Source organism: Elgaria multicarinata, chromosome 1, assembly GCF_023053635.1.
Source record: "Elgaria multicarinata webbii isolate HBS135686 ecotype San Diego chromosome 1, rElgMul1.1.pri, whole genome shotgun sequence".
NCBI lineage: Eukaryota > Metazoa > Chordata > Lepidosauria > Squamata > Anguidae > Elgaria > Elgaria multicarinata.
In genome coordinates, this window is record NC_086171.1 from 20,487,844 (window position 1) to 20,502,903 (window position 15,060).

The 15,060-nt window shown below is 42.4% G+C and overlaps 2 protein-coding genes across 4 annotated transcripts in view; one reads left to right on the forward strand and one right to left on the reverse strand.

Annotated features, from left to right (window-relative positions):
- Nucleotides 1–7,357, forward strand: part of ACAD11 (acyl-CoA dehydrogenase family member 11) — a 48,131-nt gene extending 40,774 nt beyond the window's left edge. The window contains exons 16-20 of the mRNA XM_063124601.1: nucleotides 1,050–1,121; nucleotides 2,887–3,041; nucleotides 5,014–5,130; nucleotides 6,100–6,209; nucleotides 7,060–7,357. Coding sequence (XP_062980671.1) covers nucleotides 1,050–1,121; nucleotides 2,887–3,041; nucleotides 5,014–5,130; nucleotides 6,100–6,209; nucleotides 7,060–7,174 — 569 coding nt within the window. The 3' untranslated portion in view covers nucleotides 7,175–7,357. The remainder of the gene's footprint in view (nucleotides 1–1,049; nucleotides 1,122–2,886; nucleotides 3,042–5,013; nucleotides 5,131–6,099; nucleotides 6,210–7,059) is intronic.
- A 2,523-nt stretch (nucleotides 7,358–9,880) lies between these two features.
- The window catches only part of DNAJC13 (DnaJ heat shock protein family (Hsp40) member C13), a 57,444-nt gene continuing 52,264 nt past the window's right edge, over nucleotides 9,881–15,060 (reverse strand). For 2 of the 3 annotated variants that reach the window (XM_063124325.1, XM_063124316.1), the window contains 6 exons: nucleotides 14,633–14,806; nucleotides 13,851–14,030; nucleotides 12,970–13,110; nucleotides 12,068–12,211; nucleotides 11,707–11,806; nucleotides 9,881–10,751 (listed from right to left, as the gene is read on the reverse strand). In XM_063124325.1, the coding sequence (XP_062980395.1) occupies nucleotides 10,654–10,751; nucleotides 11,707–11,806; nucleotides 12,068–12,211; nucleotides 12,970–13,110; nucleotides 13,851–14,030; nucleotides 14,633–14,806 (837 nt within the window). In that variant the 3' untranslated portion in view covers nucleotides 9,881–10,653. Of the gene's footprint in view, nucleotides 10,752–11,141; nucleotides 11,257–11,706; nucleotides 11,807–12,067; nucleotides 12,212–12,969; nucleotides 13,111–13,850; nucleotides 14,031–14,632; nucleotides 14,807–15,060 lie in introns of all 3 variants that reach the window. The other variant, XR_010025372.1, reaches the window with a different exon arrangement.

Sequence of the window (15,060 nt, forward strand, 5' to 3'; positions counted from 1 at the left end):
CAGACAGCTTCTCTCCTGTCTGAGCTTTAAAAGGCTCATACGTTTCAGAGCTGGCCCAAGCAACACTTCCGTTACTGGCCCTGTGCCTTGACTTGCCAGGTTCCAGCCCAACCCTGAACTTTGACTGTGCCTGTTTGCCCTGTATTTTTTTTAAAAAAAACCCAAAATGGCCACCTCTAGTGGTAGCTATTATATATCGCTACCCATCATGCACTTGTCAACCCCAACATCAAAGCTTCCATTAAATAGAACCGGTCAGATTCTTAGGTGTCTGTATAATATCTGTGTACATCTAGACAGTGAGTACCTTTAAACCCTGGATGCGCAGGCCTGTGTTCTACAGTGTTAACTAGGCAAGCCAGTAACATCAGTTCTAGCAATCTGAGAGGAAGCCAGTTTATTGTAGGGGTGACTTCCTGTGGTTGCCCTAATCCAGGGATGGTCCTCAGCCCCATTTAAAAAGTCCTCTGCAAGTGATCAGACCTCTGGCAGTCAAATTTGTCCCTCCTCTGGCAACCTGCTAAGTGGGGAGAAAGGGGGAGGTTGTGTGTACGGGGAAGGATAGAAAGTGAAAAAAGAGAAAACAATGCAGATTGCAATCCTAAAGTCAAAAACTAATTTAAAAAATCAGAGCTCTGTTATTTTTACTATGCCTTCTTTGTTTTCCCATAAGATGGCAATCAACATAGTTTTTTATCCCAATCTGGGGGTTGTATCTAACTTCAGCCCCATTCATTTCAATAGGTCTCCTCTAAGTAGGAGCAACATTAGATACAACTCTATCTTTTGCTATACTGTGCATCCTGGGTTGGATTCAGACTTAGTCATGCTTAGAGTAGACCCATTGAAATAAATGGAGCTAAAGTTAGGCATGATGGACTCACACTGATTTCAGTGGGTCTACTCTAAGCATCACTAAGCCTTAATCTTACCCCCTGTACATAGAGAGAATGAATCACTGATGGCCCAGATTCTCTACTTTTTATAACGATTGATGCTAGCAGTTTGTTTCAGGTAACAATTGCCTTTGTTCTTTTTCATGGCTCTAGATTATTTTCATGGTGGACATTTTGAAGTGCATTTTAATGATGTCCGAGTGCCTGCCTCAAATTTAATACTTGGTGAGTCTCAGCATTCCTCCAACAGTACCAAGGGAGCCCTACAAACACCTAGGATTACATAGTGCTGGCCCTACCATTAGGCAGTGTGAGGCAATCTTCTCAGGTGTTAGATACTGAGGGGCAGCAGCTGCTTCCTCCCCCAGCCATTACAGCTGAGTCCTCCAGCCCCTCCCCTCTGTTGGAGGGCAGAGCTGTGTGTACCACGTGGCCTGTCCTACACCCTCTAAACTAGCCTGCTGCATTCACATGTGGTGGAGGTCACTGTTTTCTCCCTGATGTTGAAGTAAAATTCAACTGCCAATCCAGTTCTACTTCTGTAGGTGACATGCGGGGAGGGCGCCATCTTGTCCTTTGCCTCAGGCAGCAAAGGGCCTTAGGACAGCTCTGCCACAGCTTCTATAGTTGTGTGGGAGGAAGAGCTTTACCGGTGCCACCCTTTCAGTTCTATGGGGACTCAGTATTTGATATCTTTGGTGGCATGGAAAGGCAACGGAGCCCTCTTCTGGTTGTGGCTTTACATGACTAAATAGAAATCTTGGTTCATGATGCTGATACATGCCTACCGTTAAAAATGGATGAAGTGAACAGTTATTTCAAACATGCTTCTACTGTTTCTTCTTTTCTGGGTGGGGAAGAGAGAAATCCACATGTAACATCAACAGCAGGAGTTGTAATCCTAGTATATGGCTGGTCTATATTTTGCGGTTTTTTGACTCCCTTGGCATTCTACACTCTCTTCTCCTTACACTGTGCCAATTCCTGAAGTGCAGGAATTGCAACGCTTGGAAGCTAGAGCTGCAGCTGAGCAGCACAGCTGTTTGGCACGACCTCTTGATGTATCAAGAAGTGCAGTTCTTTGGCCGGAGGGGCAAGCGCTTCTCCCACAGGGACCAGTGCCTACAGAATAGGCTTATAGCACACTCTTGTATGTGTCTACTCAGAAGTAAGCCCAATGAATTCAGCGAGGCTTGCAACAAAATTACCGGGGTAGGAGAAGTAAGACCTACTTGATCGCAATGAGGGTTACTTCTGAGTAGACCCCTACAAGATACCCCTGTAAAGTGTTGCATGCAGAAGATCCCAGCTTCAGCCCCTGGAATGTCCAAGTTGGAGTGGGGAACTTGTGGCCTTCCAGATGTTTTGGCCTGCACTTCCCATCAGCCCAAGCCAGCTTAGCCAATGGTGAGAGGTGACGGGATTTGTAGGCCAAAACATCTGGAGGGTGGAATGTGGCCCACTCAATCTGATGGTGCGATCCTATATGCACGTTTAGACAGAAAAAGATCCTACAAGACCTGGCATTCCCCAGCCAGCCATGCTTTTGACTAGGGTGAGCATATGAAAAGGAGGACAGGGCTCCTGTATCTTTAACAGTTGCACGGAAAAGGGAATTTCAGCAGGGGTCATTTGTATATGTGGAGAACCTGGTGAAATTCCCTCTTCATCACAACAGTTAAAGCTGCAGTAGCTATACTAGAGTGACCAGATTTAAAAGAGTGCAGGGCACCTGCAGCTTTCACTGTTGTGATGAAGAGGGAATTTCACCAGGTTCTCCATATATATAAATGACACCTGCTGAAATTCCCTTTTCAATACAACTGTTAAAGATACAGGAGCCCGGTCCTCCTTTTCATATGGTCACCCTACTTTTGACGTTCCAGTGCCTCTCCAGTGAAATCCCCATGCTCTGTCCATGGTATTATGCTGGCTATCCAATGCTACCCTATTAGTGCACAGGCAAAACCTTTCTCGTTTCGTAATGCAGGAGAAGGAAGAGGATTTGAAATTGCTCAAGGAAGACTTGGCCCGGGCCGTATCCACCACTGCATGAGGTCAATAGGAGCAGCAGAAACGGCGCTACGAATCCTGTGTGAGCGTTCAGCCCAGCGGGTGACATTTGGGAAGAAGCTGTACCATCACGTGAGTTTACCGTCTCTCTCATGCTGAAGGCCCTCTTGTGCGCATGACTCCCTTTTTCTAGCTCAAAGTTGTATCGGATCCTGATAGCTGGGCTTCAATAGCACACTAGAAAGTCTGATGTTTATGTATTAGGCAATGCCCCCTAAGAAGCTGGGAACAATATAAACTTGTACTCTATGTGTCACACTTGAATAGGGCAGGCTATAAAGCTGGAGACTTGGGTAGACCCATAGTTCAGAGCTCCACTCACAGAAGATGCCGCCACCCAATTTTGGGGCATGCCTCCTTCCCCCTCAACCCTCTGCACCAGAGCCTTCCCAATTTTGGGGTGCATGTGTGACTATATGAACCTAGGGATTTGGATAGGCCCATTGGTTGTGTCTTTAAAAATGTAATTTTAATGTGATTTTAGTCTGTTCTTATTCTTTTATTCAATTTGTCTACCACTCTGAAATTCTTGAATGGGGATTGGTATATAAATATTGTAAATAAATAAATCATTCAGATAACTGGGGTTGGATTCAGATTTCAACGTATACAACTGGGATGGTGGAAGCATGCTTTCCTGTCCTCCTCTCCCCATGACAGCCCCCACCCCATCTCTCTGAAAATCCTACCTGGAAGGTCGGGGGCCCTGCTGAATGGAGTACGCTGTGGTATGTGGGCTGGGGGCTGGGGAAGGGGTTTATCTCTTAAAATTGGGCACTGCCATGTTCTGTGAGTAGTGTTCTGCTCACAGAAGGTGCCTCTGTCCAATGGGTCGAGATTCCCCCTGTCTCCGCACCACACCACAGCCTACCCCATTCAGTACCCCGCTACCTTTTGTATAGTGTTTTTAGGGACCTGGAGGGGATGTCATGTTGAGCAGGGGGAAGTCCACTTGTGCCTAAATCTGGATGCAACCCATTAACCTGTAGCTGATCCAAGAATAGTCCCCCTATTCCTTGAGAGGAGTCGGCATTATACACTACATCTGTCAAAGGCCAAATGGTTGTTGCAGTGGCAAAAAGCAAGGATACGGGATGGTTTCAGAGGAACTACTCCAGTGTCTGCTGTGCCAGGGAAGTGCTAATGATCAATCATGTGATGAACAATAAGGCTAACTCACCACCTTTGACACCCTTTCCACTACCAAAATTTCACCAGGGATGTTCCATACCAGTGGAAGAAGTAAGACCCCATTGAGTATTACATGCAGTAAAATCAATGTTGATGTAATGAAGCCCTGGGGACCATTTTCTTTAAAGATGGAAGTAGCTTCACTAGGGAAAGGGTGGGGATTTTGAGCAGAGGCCACCACAGTGACCCTAGCTCAGTAGAGCACCACACAGTATGAGTGGAGATCCTAGGTGCAATCCCTGGCACCTTCTGATTAAAAGAAAAGATGAGGTAGGAGGTGAAGGGAAGGCCCTGGAGAACCACAATCAGAAGAGATGATTTGGGGCTGCATGGACCATTAGGCTTTGAAATGCCTCGGGATGCTAGAACAATGAATTTATTTGTTCTAACATCCTGAGATGTTTCACACCATTTTGGGGTCCATCTTGGATACTCCCTCGCTTTTGCATCATTCAACTAAGGCATCTTCCTGTGTTCCCATATGTAATATGATTACCTTTCCAAATATCTACAAGCCCTTATGAACACAACTGTCTGATAGAAGAGGAAACTGTAAAAAAATAAAATAAAAGCTAGCTGTCCAGAGGAGCAATTTAGTTTCTACTGCCCATAGCGAAAGTAAAAAGTGCTAGTTTTATTGTAGATTGGTTAAATTCGTTCACGGACTTGATTTTTTAAATTATCATCATCATCATCATCATTGCACCTTACAAATGTAGAGATGTGTTCTGTCCTGATTTAGATCTGTGATTTTGGGAAGTATTGATCTTCATTGAGACCACTGAGAGAGTTGCAGTAGAACTGGTTATTTTTCTAACCTTTTGTTGTTGTTGTTGTCCTTATGATTCTACAGGAAGTTGTCACTCACTGGATTGCTGAATGCCGCATTGCTATTGAGCAAGCAAGGCTACTTACATTGAAAGCAGCCAGCAGAATAGATGCACTGGGCAACAAAGAGGCCAGAAAAGAGGTAACAGGACAAACTTTTACAAGGGAGAAGAGTTTGTTGGGATCTGTACATAACTATTGGAATTCCACCATTCCTACTGATAAGAAAAAGGCACCATTATATTTCATAATAACCAGGGTATATTTTGGTAAATGTAGTCATGACGAACTTAACTCCCATTGATTTTAGGGGTATGGCCAAGTCTGGATCAACTACACTAAGTAGGACAGTCTGCATCCAACCCCGTAACTAGTTTTGATTGTCATAACTTTTTTTAACAACAACAACAACAACACAGAAACGTGGCTACACATGGTAGATCATTACAGTTCAGCACCTCCAAAGAAATGGTCAAGGAAGTGAGTAGAATTTAAGAAATAAGGATATTTATCAACATTTCCTTAACGATGCTCAAGGCAACATAGATGGTTCTCCCCACCATCAATGTATCTTATCCTTACACCAACCCTGGGAAGTAGGTTAGACTGGAAAACTTCATGGCTTACCCGTGAACTTCATGGCTGAGTTGGGATGCTTGAACACTGTAGCCAGCTGCTCTACCACACTGTATACAGGGCTTGCTCTGGTTGTCCTTCACTATGGAATTCCTGGAGAATTATAATATAAAACTTGAATGCTTTGGAAGCCTTATTAAACATTCATGTTTGGGCTGGCTCTTAAGGACTAGATTTGATTTGTTCCACGATTTGGATTATTCTTGACTCTTTTTTTAGAAAGCACCTTTAGATCAGCAAAGTAGAAGCTTAACCGTTCAACTGCATCAGCACCCCCAAGACAGAAGGCCTCGTGGAGGGCTATTGTATGTGTTGCTTCCCACCAGGGTCACTCTGGCCTAGGCAGGTCACAAGCAACAGAACCACTCGCAAACCTGGGATGCTTCATATTTACACTGCATTAAAATTCTGCTTGTTGTGAAAGGGTTCTTTTGTTCCTACAAAAAGCGTTAAAAATCCGCACTCCTCTTGACAGGTTGCTATGATCAAAGTGGCGGCCCCCCGAGCAGTCCTTAAAGTGATCGATTGTGCCATTCAAGTTTGCGGAGCTGCTGGATTCTCTGACGACTTCCCATTGGCTCAAATGTGAGTAAAAGATATTGGTACAGGCTGATACACGAAGCACTAGGACAATTCACGGCCCTCCAGATGTTTTTGCCTACAGCTTCCCATCATCCTTCGCTATTGGTTATGCTGGCTAGGATTGGTGGGAGTTGCAGGCTAAAATATCTAAAGGGTCACAAGTTGTTCACTTCTGTGCTACGGACTCAAAACTTCCTGTTTTTGCTGGTTGCCTGGAACTGCAAAAGGACTCTTGGCAGACCACAATATTCAAACCACCTTTTGTTTGGAGGATCACAAACTTGCACACCCAACTTCGTTCCTTGAATTCTAACAATAGGGCCCCTCTGGGCTATCTGTAACATTAGTTCACCCCAGCAGGATTACCAACAGCTAGCCGCTGCCGCCGTCTTAATTATGCGTGTTTCTAGTGTGGCACTGCTCCAGGGCTTTGTGAGAAACCAAATTGGCAACTCCCAGAACTGCCATTTTTATTTCCCACAGTGCTCCAGTTTTACACACTTTTGTAGCCCTTTTAAGTCCAAAAACTTTGTCCCAGCCAGAAATCCATATAACCGTGCCCAGCAACTTGTGGTTGGACAGAAATATATAGTGTGATCCTGCCAGTTACACATTTTAAGTCCTATCAACAGTAGTGAAAGAGTTTAACAAATGCTATTGAAAGCAATGAGGCTTAAAAGTGCGGAACTTTGGCCATTCTCCCCTGCATCATACGAAGCAGCTGTTGATATATTAAGAGAAATGGAGACTGCTATAATTAGGAGCAGAGTTAAAGCAGGATACCCTAGTATCTCTTTTATGGTACTGAACTGACATAACCATCTTGAACTGATCTCTCTCGACCCTTGTGCAGGTTTGCCTATATTCGGACCTTGCGTGTAGCAGACGGGCCTGATGAAGTTCACCTCTCAGCGATTGCAAAACTGGAACTGCTCGACCAAGCCAAGCAGCTTAATGCACATTTGTAATATTTTCTGCTTAGTCATGATAGTAACACAATTTTCTGAAAATAGGAACTGTTGTTTTTCTTAAACTTAGGCAGGAAAAGAAGCGTAAAGAATGGAGGATGACCAAGTTAGCTGAATTAGAGAACTTTACATTTTGACTGTTCTCCATTTATGGATGTCTTGAGTAAACTTAACTCTTACTGATTTCTACTACTACTGATTCTTTTGCTGAGCTTTCATTTAATACTTAGTAACAGCTGGTGCTGTTAGTATGTATATTTATAACAAATGGCTTCATGAAGAACACAGGAAAATCCAACCATGTATCTTAATGGATTACTTAATCCCAAAATTGACGCAAGAGGACATTTTGGGTGGACCCACCCTGTTGGAATGACATCTTCCCCTGCAACTGGGGGATTTGGAACAAAGATTTCTACTTGCTTGCATAGTGGGTCTTGCATGAAACCTCCTCCGTTTAAAGCTTGAGTAAATTTAAGCAAATTCCTATAATGTAAGGGAACCAGCTTCCATTGATATAAAGGCCCAGATACACATTCTATGCATCACTATGCTGATCTCATTTGAAGTTTATTAAACAAATGATTCAGTTAATAGGAACACTCCACAACTAAAATTCTACAGTGCCAAAGGAATTTGGATGGCCTAATTTTAAGTTAACGTAAGAAGAGCTGTCTTGGATCAGACTAAGGGCTCATCTACACCAAGCAGGATATTGCACCATGAAAGCAGTATATAAAAGGCAGGAGCCACGCTACTGCTCTATAGCAGTATTGAAATGCACTGCAGGAGCCACACTACTGCTTTATAGTGTTACTGAAGCGCACTGACAACTGTTGGGGCCCAGGGCACATCTACACCAAGCAGGATATAGCACTATGAAAGCAGTATATGATATGTGTCATGGGCCCCAACAGTTGTCAGTGCACTTCAGTACCGCTATAAAGCAGCAGTGTGCCTCCTGCCTTTGATATACTGCTTTCATAGTGCAGTATCCTGCTTGGTGTAGATGAGCCCTCAAGGGTCCATCTAATCCAGTGTTCTATTCATACAGTGGCTATCCAGCACCTGTGAGAAACCCACAAGTAGTGCAATAGCACCCTCCTGCTCATGTTCCCCAGCGACAGGCATATTGCCTCTGATACTAGACATAATATATAGCTATCATGAGTAATAGTCATTGATTTGATAACCTTATTCGCTAGGAATTTTTTAAAGCCCATTTTAAAGCCATCGAAATTGGCAACCATCACTATGGTGACTCACAAAAACATGAAGTATATCTAGGCAGAGGTGGCATACGCCATCATTAGTCCCCACTACCAAAAATCTGTTATTTTGTTAGCAATATATGTGTTCCTTTAGACAGCATTTCCTCTTAACCCAGTAGCAGTGGGGGATTATCAAGTTAACAAGGAAGGCAAACCACGTTATTCATGTGTAAATGTCAAAGCTGCTCATTTTAATCTACTTCCAATGGATTTGTTTATTACATTCAATTTTTCTCCTAGTTGACTTGTTTTTATCTGATCTGTGCCGATCAGGGGCTACCCTGTTGCTAGTAAATGAAAAATGTTTACAAAATCCTCTTCTGCACAAGTCACTCATTAAAAAAAAAGTTATAGTGGCAGCATACCTTTTCTTCTCCTGTGTTTTCCGAAGAATTTCATTTGGGCATATATATAGTCCTGTACTAATTACTTAAGAGGTAGAAAGCAAGTCTATTTTCTAGCTCTTACTTCATGTCCTTATAGTAGCGGAAGCTAAATGTATCCTTTCCTTATTATGGGGATTAAATTCTCGAACTCAGTTTTCCATTCAGCTGTCGGCATAAGAACCTCACTGCAATGGAACCGAGTTACAACAGTTTTATGTCCCCAACCCGCAAAAAGAATCAAGGGCCATAGCCCAAATCCTCATTTGTTATCATTGGTATTCCAGAAGAGCTGGAGCAGCTGCAAGACAAATCTTAAGAACATAAGAAGAGCCCTGATGCTGGATCAGACCAAGGGTCCATCTAGGCCAGCACTCTGTTCACAGTGGCCAACCAGCTGTTGATCAGGAACCCACAAGCCGGACACGAGAGTAACAGTTACCCTCACACCCATGTTCCCCAGCGGCCTGGTTCAAACAACACGCTAAACCATGCTGCTTAACCACAAAATGGTTAACAGAATGCATTGACCTTAATGCATTCCATTAACCATGTTGTGGTTAAGCAGCATGGTTTAGCATGTTGTTTGAACCAGGCCAGCAACTGGTGTATATAGGCTTACTGCCTCTGATACTGGACCAGTAGCTATTGATAGCATTCTCCTCTGTAAGACTTAACTGGGCATTACCAGGAAACGTGTGGGTGTTGCTGACGTGCATCTCCCCCACATAATTCCCAAGTAATCTCAAGTAAAACACATCTGTCATGTTGTCCCACTAGCTGTGACTTGGGGAAATGCAGGCTAGCCACACATCCCCCTGCAATGTCTACTTAAGCCTTCAAGAATGCAGAATGCTGTTGTGTTATACAGAACAGTTTGCTGACGAAAATTTCAACAGCCTCACTCCAAACAGGAAAAGAAAAGAAAAGGAAAAAAAAACACATGTCCATTTTCAGAAGAAGCAGAAAAGGAATAAATGGGCAAGTATAAAATCCTCCTGGTTTTCTTTCTAGGTTTAGAAAGGTTAAAAAAAAAAAACCACCAGCAGAAGTTTAAGTCTTTCTCATCAACAAGGCTTTCAGTTCCCTTTATTTTTTAAAATTTTATGTACATACGAATGATCTGTATAATGTACATTCAATATAGAAAGTTTTATATACTGGATAATGTATAGAACATATTATCACAATTACACTATGCTTTTATATAACATGTTAACATCATTTTTTTAAATAGGTTTTTTTTTTTGCTGCATTTTAATTTTTCAATTTGGTAAAGCCAGTTATACATACAAATATCTCATTAGGTCTCGTGAAAGTAACATTAATGATTGAGGACATAGGCAAACACCAAGTCTGTCAAGTTCAGGGAAGATGATCGTGTCCAACTTCAGGGAATAGTAGGGGGAATCTTCTAGTGAGAGTTGAGAGGATCAAGTGATTTAGCCCAATTCTTCGAGACTGCAGTTCAACTTCAGTCATGCTAGTTCATAAAATATAAAAACTAGGAAAAGAGTTTTGATTCACAGTCTTGTAAACAAAAATATAAAGGAACAAAATGTGCTTTCGTACAGCAAGAAAAAAAAAATCTTGTGTACCCTTTTAGGCTGATCCACAAAGTACTTTCTCCTTATGTTACAATGTGATAGAATTGTGAACTTTTTTTTTCTAAAAAAAATATATTCATAGAAAACGGAATAACACTGTCATGAAACCGGAAAGGCAGGCAGAATTTGTTCCAACGGTTTAGGCCAAGGAATGGGGGGTCCTTCTTCATCACTGGCTAGTCTGCCTTGGAGTCTCTTGCACAAGCTTTTCATATCCATTAGCCAGTATCGCCAGCTTCGTGGTCTACTGGAGGTGGGACACTGGGCAGAACAGACGAAGAGCGCCCTGCAGTAAGGTAGCCAGCAACTCCAGGGCCTGTTTCAGGGGGGAAATGGGGAGGGTTAAAACACACACACCTTAATATACAATGGAGGATGATTAAAGTTGTTAATTCAGCTCAGGTCAAGATGATTTCCCTTGTCTGCAGCATGTCAGTTGTAAAAATCTCTCTAGGTAGGTTGGTTAACATGTTGACATATCGTAAGTCAACTGCAAAGAGACACCGACAAATATATCTTTAATCAGTCAGCCATCATTTAGAAGCCTGAAGTCCCTGTTGAAAAGGTGACGAATGCCAAAAGGAGCATGTTGCATTGTTCTACAACAGCCACATGTTGGCTACAAGCGCATGCCATGCACCGGGGGTAAGCATTTAGTTCTAGGAACAGTGCAGATGCAACATGCACTTAGCAAAATGGTATCTACCTGCTTTAGAGAGTGCTACAGAGAAGTTTAGCAAGCTGCCTGCCAAAGTAGATCTAAAGCCCACTTCTGAGGTGAAGGGGACTGCTACCAGACAGGAGGGAAGGAGAAGAGATACCTGAGGGAGAAAGAAACCAGAAGCAACGGAAGTACAGACAGCAAAGCAAGAGTGAAGCACAACCCCACCGATTCTTGAGAAGGTGACAAGTGAGTCATCTACCGCCATGAACATACACCACAGTTCGAAAAGAACTGGAGGGACGTACACATTCAGGATTAAAGCTAGGGGTGTTTTTGTTTTGTTTTTAAAAAGGGAATTCTTTTCATTCGCTTCCTGTATTCACCAGGTGCTGTTGTTTACGGACATTTCTTCAGAAGTGAAACAGAATAGACTCTCCCCGTTTTATCAGGAGTTGTTCCAGCCTGTTTCATACCATTTAACAGCTTTGAACATGTACACAAACCACACACAGGAGTGAATTAAGATGTTCTCCCAAGATGAACAAACCACATGATGCAAAACGAGGAAAGGATGGCCGAAAATGCTCAACTTCGGATATTCACTGACCTGTGAGGTATCCTGCTGTTTGAGTCTCAGAAATGAACAAGTCATGCTTCTGATCTTTAAAGGCACTCCATACAGAGGAACGAGACAAGATTTCATTCACCTGAAAAAGCAAGGAAGCTCAGGAAGGTTGTGTTCCATTTTACTTATTTTATCTATCCAGTCAGTTGGGAAGGAAACATTGCCATTAGAAAGGTCAGCTCAGAGTTTGTTTCCTTTTTACATGTGTTCCCTTTTAGTTGCAGTTTTTAAACACGGCACAATTCTGAAGCATACATCTTTTGTTAAACTTAAAGTTATGACAAGCAGACACCTTATTTCACGGAAGTTAAAAAGGAATTCGGGTCAGGTATGGGGTGCTCACCTGCTCTCCATACTGTAGACTGCGAGTCATTGATTTCAAGGCTTTAACAATCTGAGCTTTTGTGGCTGAAGGGCTTTCCAGAGTCTCAAGGCCGACACCTTCAAGCAATTTTAGGAGATAGGGGACCAAATCTGCTTTCAAAGCCTATAAAACAAGATTATAGGTTACTTAAAATAACAGCCCAAGAGCACTTTGAATCAAGACGGGAATGAGCCTTTGCGTTGTATGCTTTAAGGTGGATTCCTGCATTGAGCAAGGGGTTGGACTCAACGGTCCTATAGGCTTCTTTCAACTCTACTATTCTATGTTTCTATGATCTTAACCCATTGTTATCACAGACCAGCAAGAGCACTGGAAAAAATAGGTTCATGTTCAGCTCAAGTTTAAAAAGAAAATATTTCAGTAACGTATGCAGATAGAGCATGCCCATAAGGTTAATGCTTATAATTGCTAACCTTAAAATACAACACAAATGCTGAATGATGAATTCACCACCTTCCCAACAACCAAGACAATAGCTGCACACATTATTCTGATATATATGTATGTATATCCTGTCTTTCCACAAATAAACAACAACAAAAAAGGCAGCCAAGGTGGCTAGCCGTACAATACAAGTTAAAAACAAAATCTTCATTAAAATATAATGGATCCGTAAAATATAAATGTGTCGTACTATGATAAACATAGGGCTATAGCTCTATCATGTAGCTAAGATTTGTCCATCCCCAGCTCTACAAAATGGCTGGGTTTTTGGTTTTGCTCTGTTGTTCTATAGTGCCAGAGGGAAACTGACTTCCCTCTCTAACAGTACGAAGCAAGTACAACTATACTGGGATGTAACTAGATTATTGTAAAATGAAATGCCACATGCTGTCAGAAAGTTCCAGAAACTTGCTTACTTGGACTACTAGTTCATTCTGCTCTTTTTGAAACATCCGATTAAGTGCTTCACAGGCTACCCCAATACTATCTGGCCGTTTCTTCATTCCATTCATCATGGGGCCAATAGTTTCTAGTGCTGCCATTGAACGAACACAAAGCTGTAGGAAGGAAAAAGCAGTTTTGTTCACTCTGTTAAAGATTCACATCTAACAGACAAAGTCACAGGGATTTATACTTAAGATACCAAGAAATATCTAGCATAACAATCTTATTCCTATCCATGTTACAGAATGTGCCGAACTAAGTGACATCCCTGAAAGCTAACTGCTACTAATTGCCCATACTCAGGATTAATTCAAACGAGAAAGAGAGAGAGAGAGAGAGAATTCAAATGGACTTGACAAGACAATCACTGTGCAATGTGTTTTAGACCACATTGGGGTTTCTTGATGACTTCATGCTTGTGGTGTTTGGCTTGCACTACATTGGAGGAAGTTTCCCGTGGAGAAAGTTCCTTGCACCCTAACAGCCAGAGGAGATGATGGCTTGTTTGCGTGAATGGAAGGAACAGTGCGTCTGCAATGAACATGGGTAGAAGCATGCGTGGGTCTGCCATAACTGATCTCAAGTGGGCAGTTTTATATACTGTCTTCCCAACTGGAAGCAAGTTAATTTGGGGGTGCATGTATTTTAACTGAACATGGTTTTACGTTGTATCCAACCAGGCTTGGTACTCATCTCAGTCCAAAGATTTTAAATCCTGTCATTGACTATTCAGCCTATAAATTAGTCGCAAAGAGGCACAGGAGATGATCGTTCTACAGCAAAACAGTAAGCATGCTAGAAGACCCCATTTCTTGGCAAAGATAGAACTGCTGAGTGGGACAAGTCGGCTTACCTCGTTATCCGAAAGTATGTGTACGACACGCATGGCACTTTTAGGGATGGCATTATTCTTGTGATTCATGGCCTGGAGAATCTTGGGAAGGTGGCCAAGTGGGGGGACTTGGTCTGCTAGCTGAGGCTGAGCACTAAAGAGGCACACCGTTGCTGTCGTTACTGTTTCTAACATTTCCCCCTGTTTCAAAACACAACACAGAGTAGTCAGGGAAATTTCCAGACCTAAAAGAGGCCGACACTTGAAGCTAGTCCATGGGGAACCAGTTTACAAGACAAGACTTACTGACATGCGGAAGTCACTTATATGGAACATCTTAAAATCATTTGGTGACCACGCAGGGTTAGCCTACTCATAAGCAAGGAACAAGGGCCACAAACCCAATAACCTCTTCTGCATACTGAGCAGCTGGTTTTCTTGGCTAAGAATTTTGCATGGCGGAAATTTACTGCTATTCCACACCAAACATTTCACTCTAGACAAAAGAATTCCAGGCTGAAGAGCCTAACAACACAATCCTATGCAGGATTACTCAGAAGTAAGTTCCAGTATCAATGGAACTTTCTCCCATGCAAGTCTGCATCAAACTGCAGCCTTAGTGAATGTTGGCAGCAGTGAGTGATCGCCACATTTATATCAGCAAATTTATATTGGGGAAAAATAAATCAGAACTCACCATTCCTAAGGCCTTTATATAAGCTTTCAGTGACCCTGTGCCCACTTTCAAAAACTCAAACTGGTAGCTATACAAAGCTAACGTAAAAATTATGAGCTCCACTTACACGGGGGTTGTTTTTCTCCAGGAGTTCAGTGAATTTTTCTAACAGTGCAATGAGAAATTCTCTAGGTTTTCGTAGGACCCAGGCCGGCTGGGCAATAAAGATTCTTAGGAAAACACCCCCTACAGAAAGTTCACCCTCTGCTTCACCATACACCACAGCAAAGTCTTCAGGCAACTGGATCAATAAGAAAAGGGAAAAACTGTTATTCTGTTTATTTATAAGAAAAGTTACATACTGTCCTGTGAAATTTACATGCATTTTGTGCATGTCAATTTACAACATTCTACAATGTAGTTCTGGGCTATTACAGTCATGGTAAACAATGAAAGAAGAATGTACATCAGTATAAAAAAATACCCACGAGAGAGAAAACAAAAAAAAGACACACGAACAACAAAATAGTGCTTAGATTTTCTCTAAACTATTCT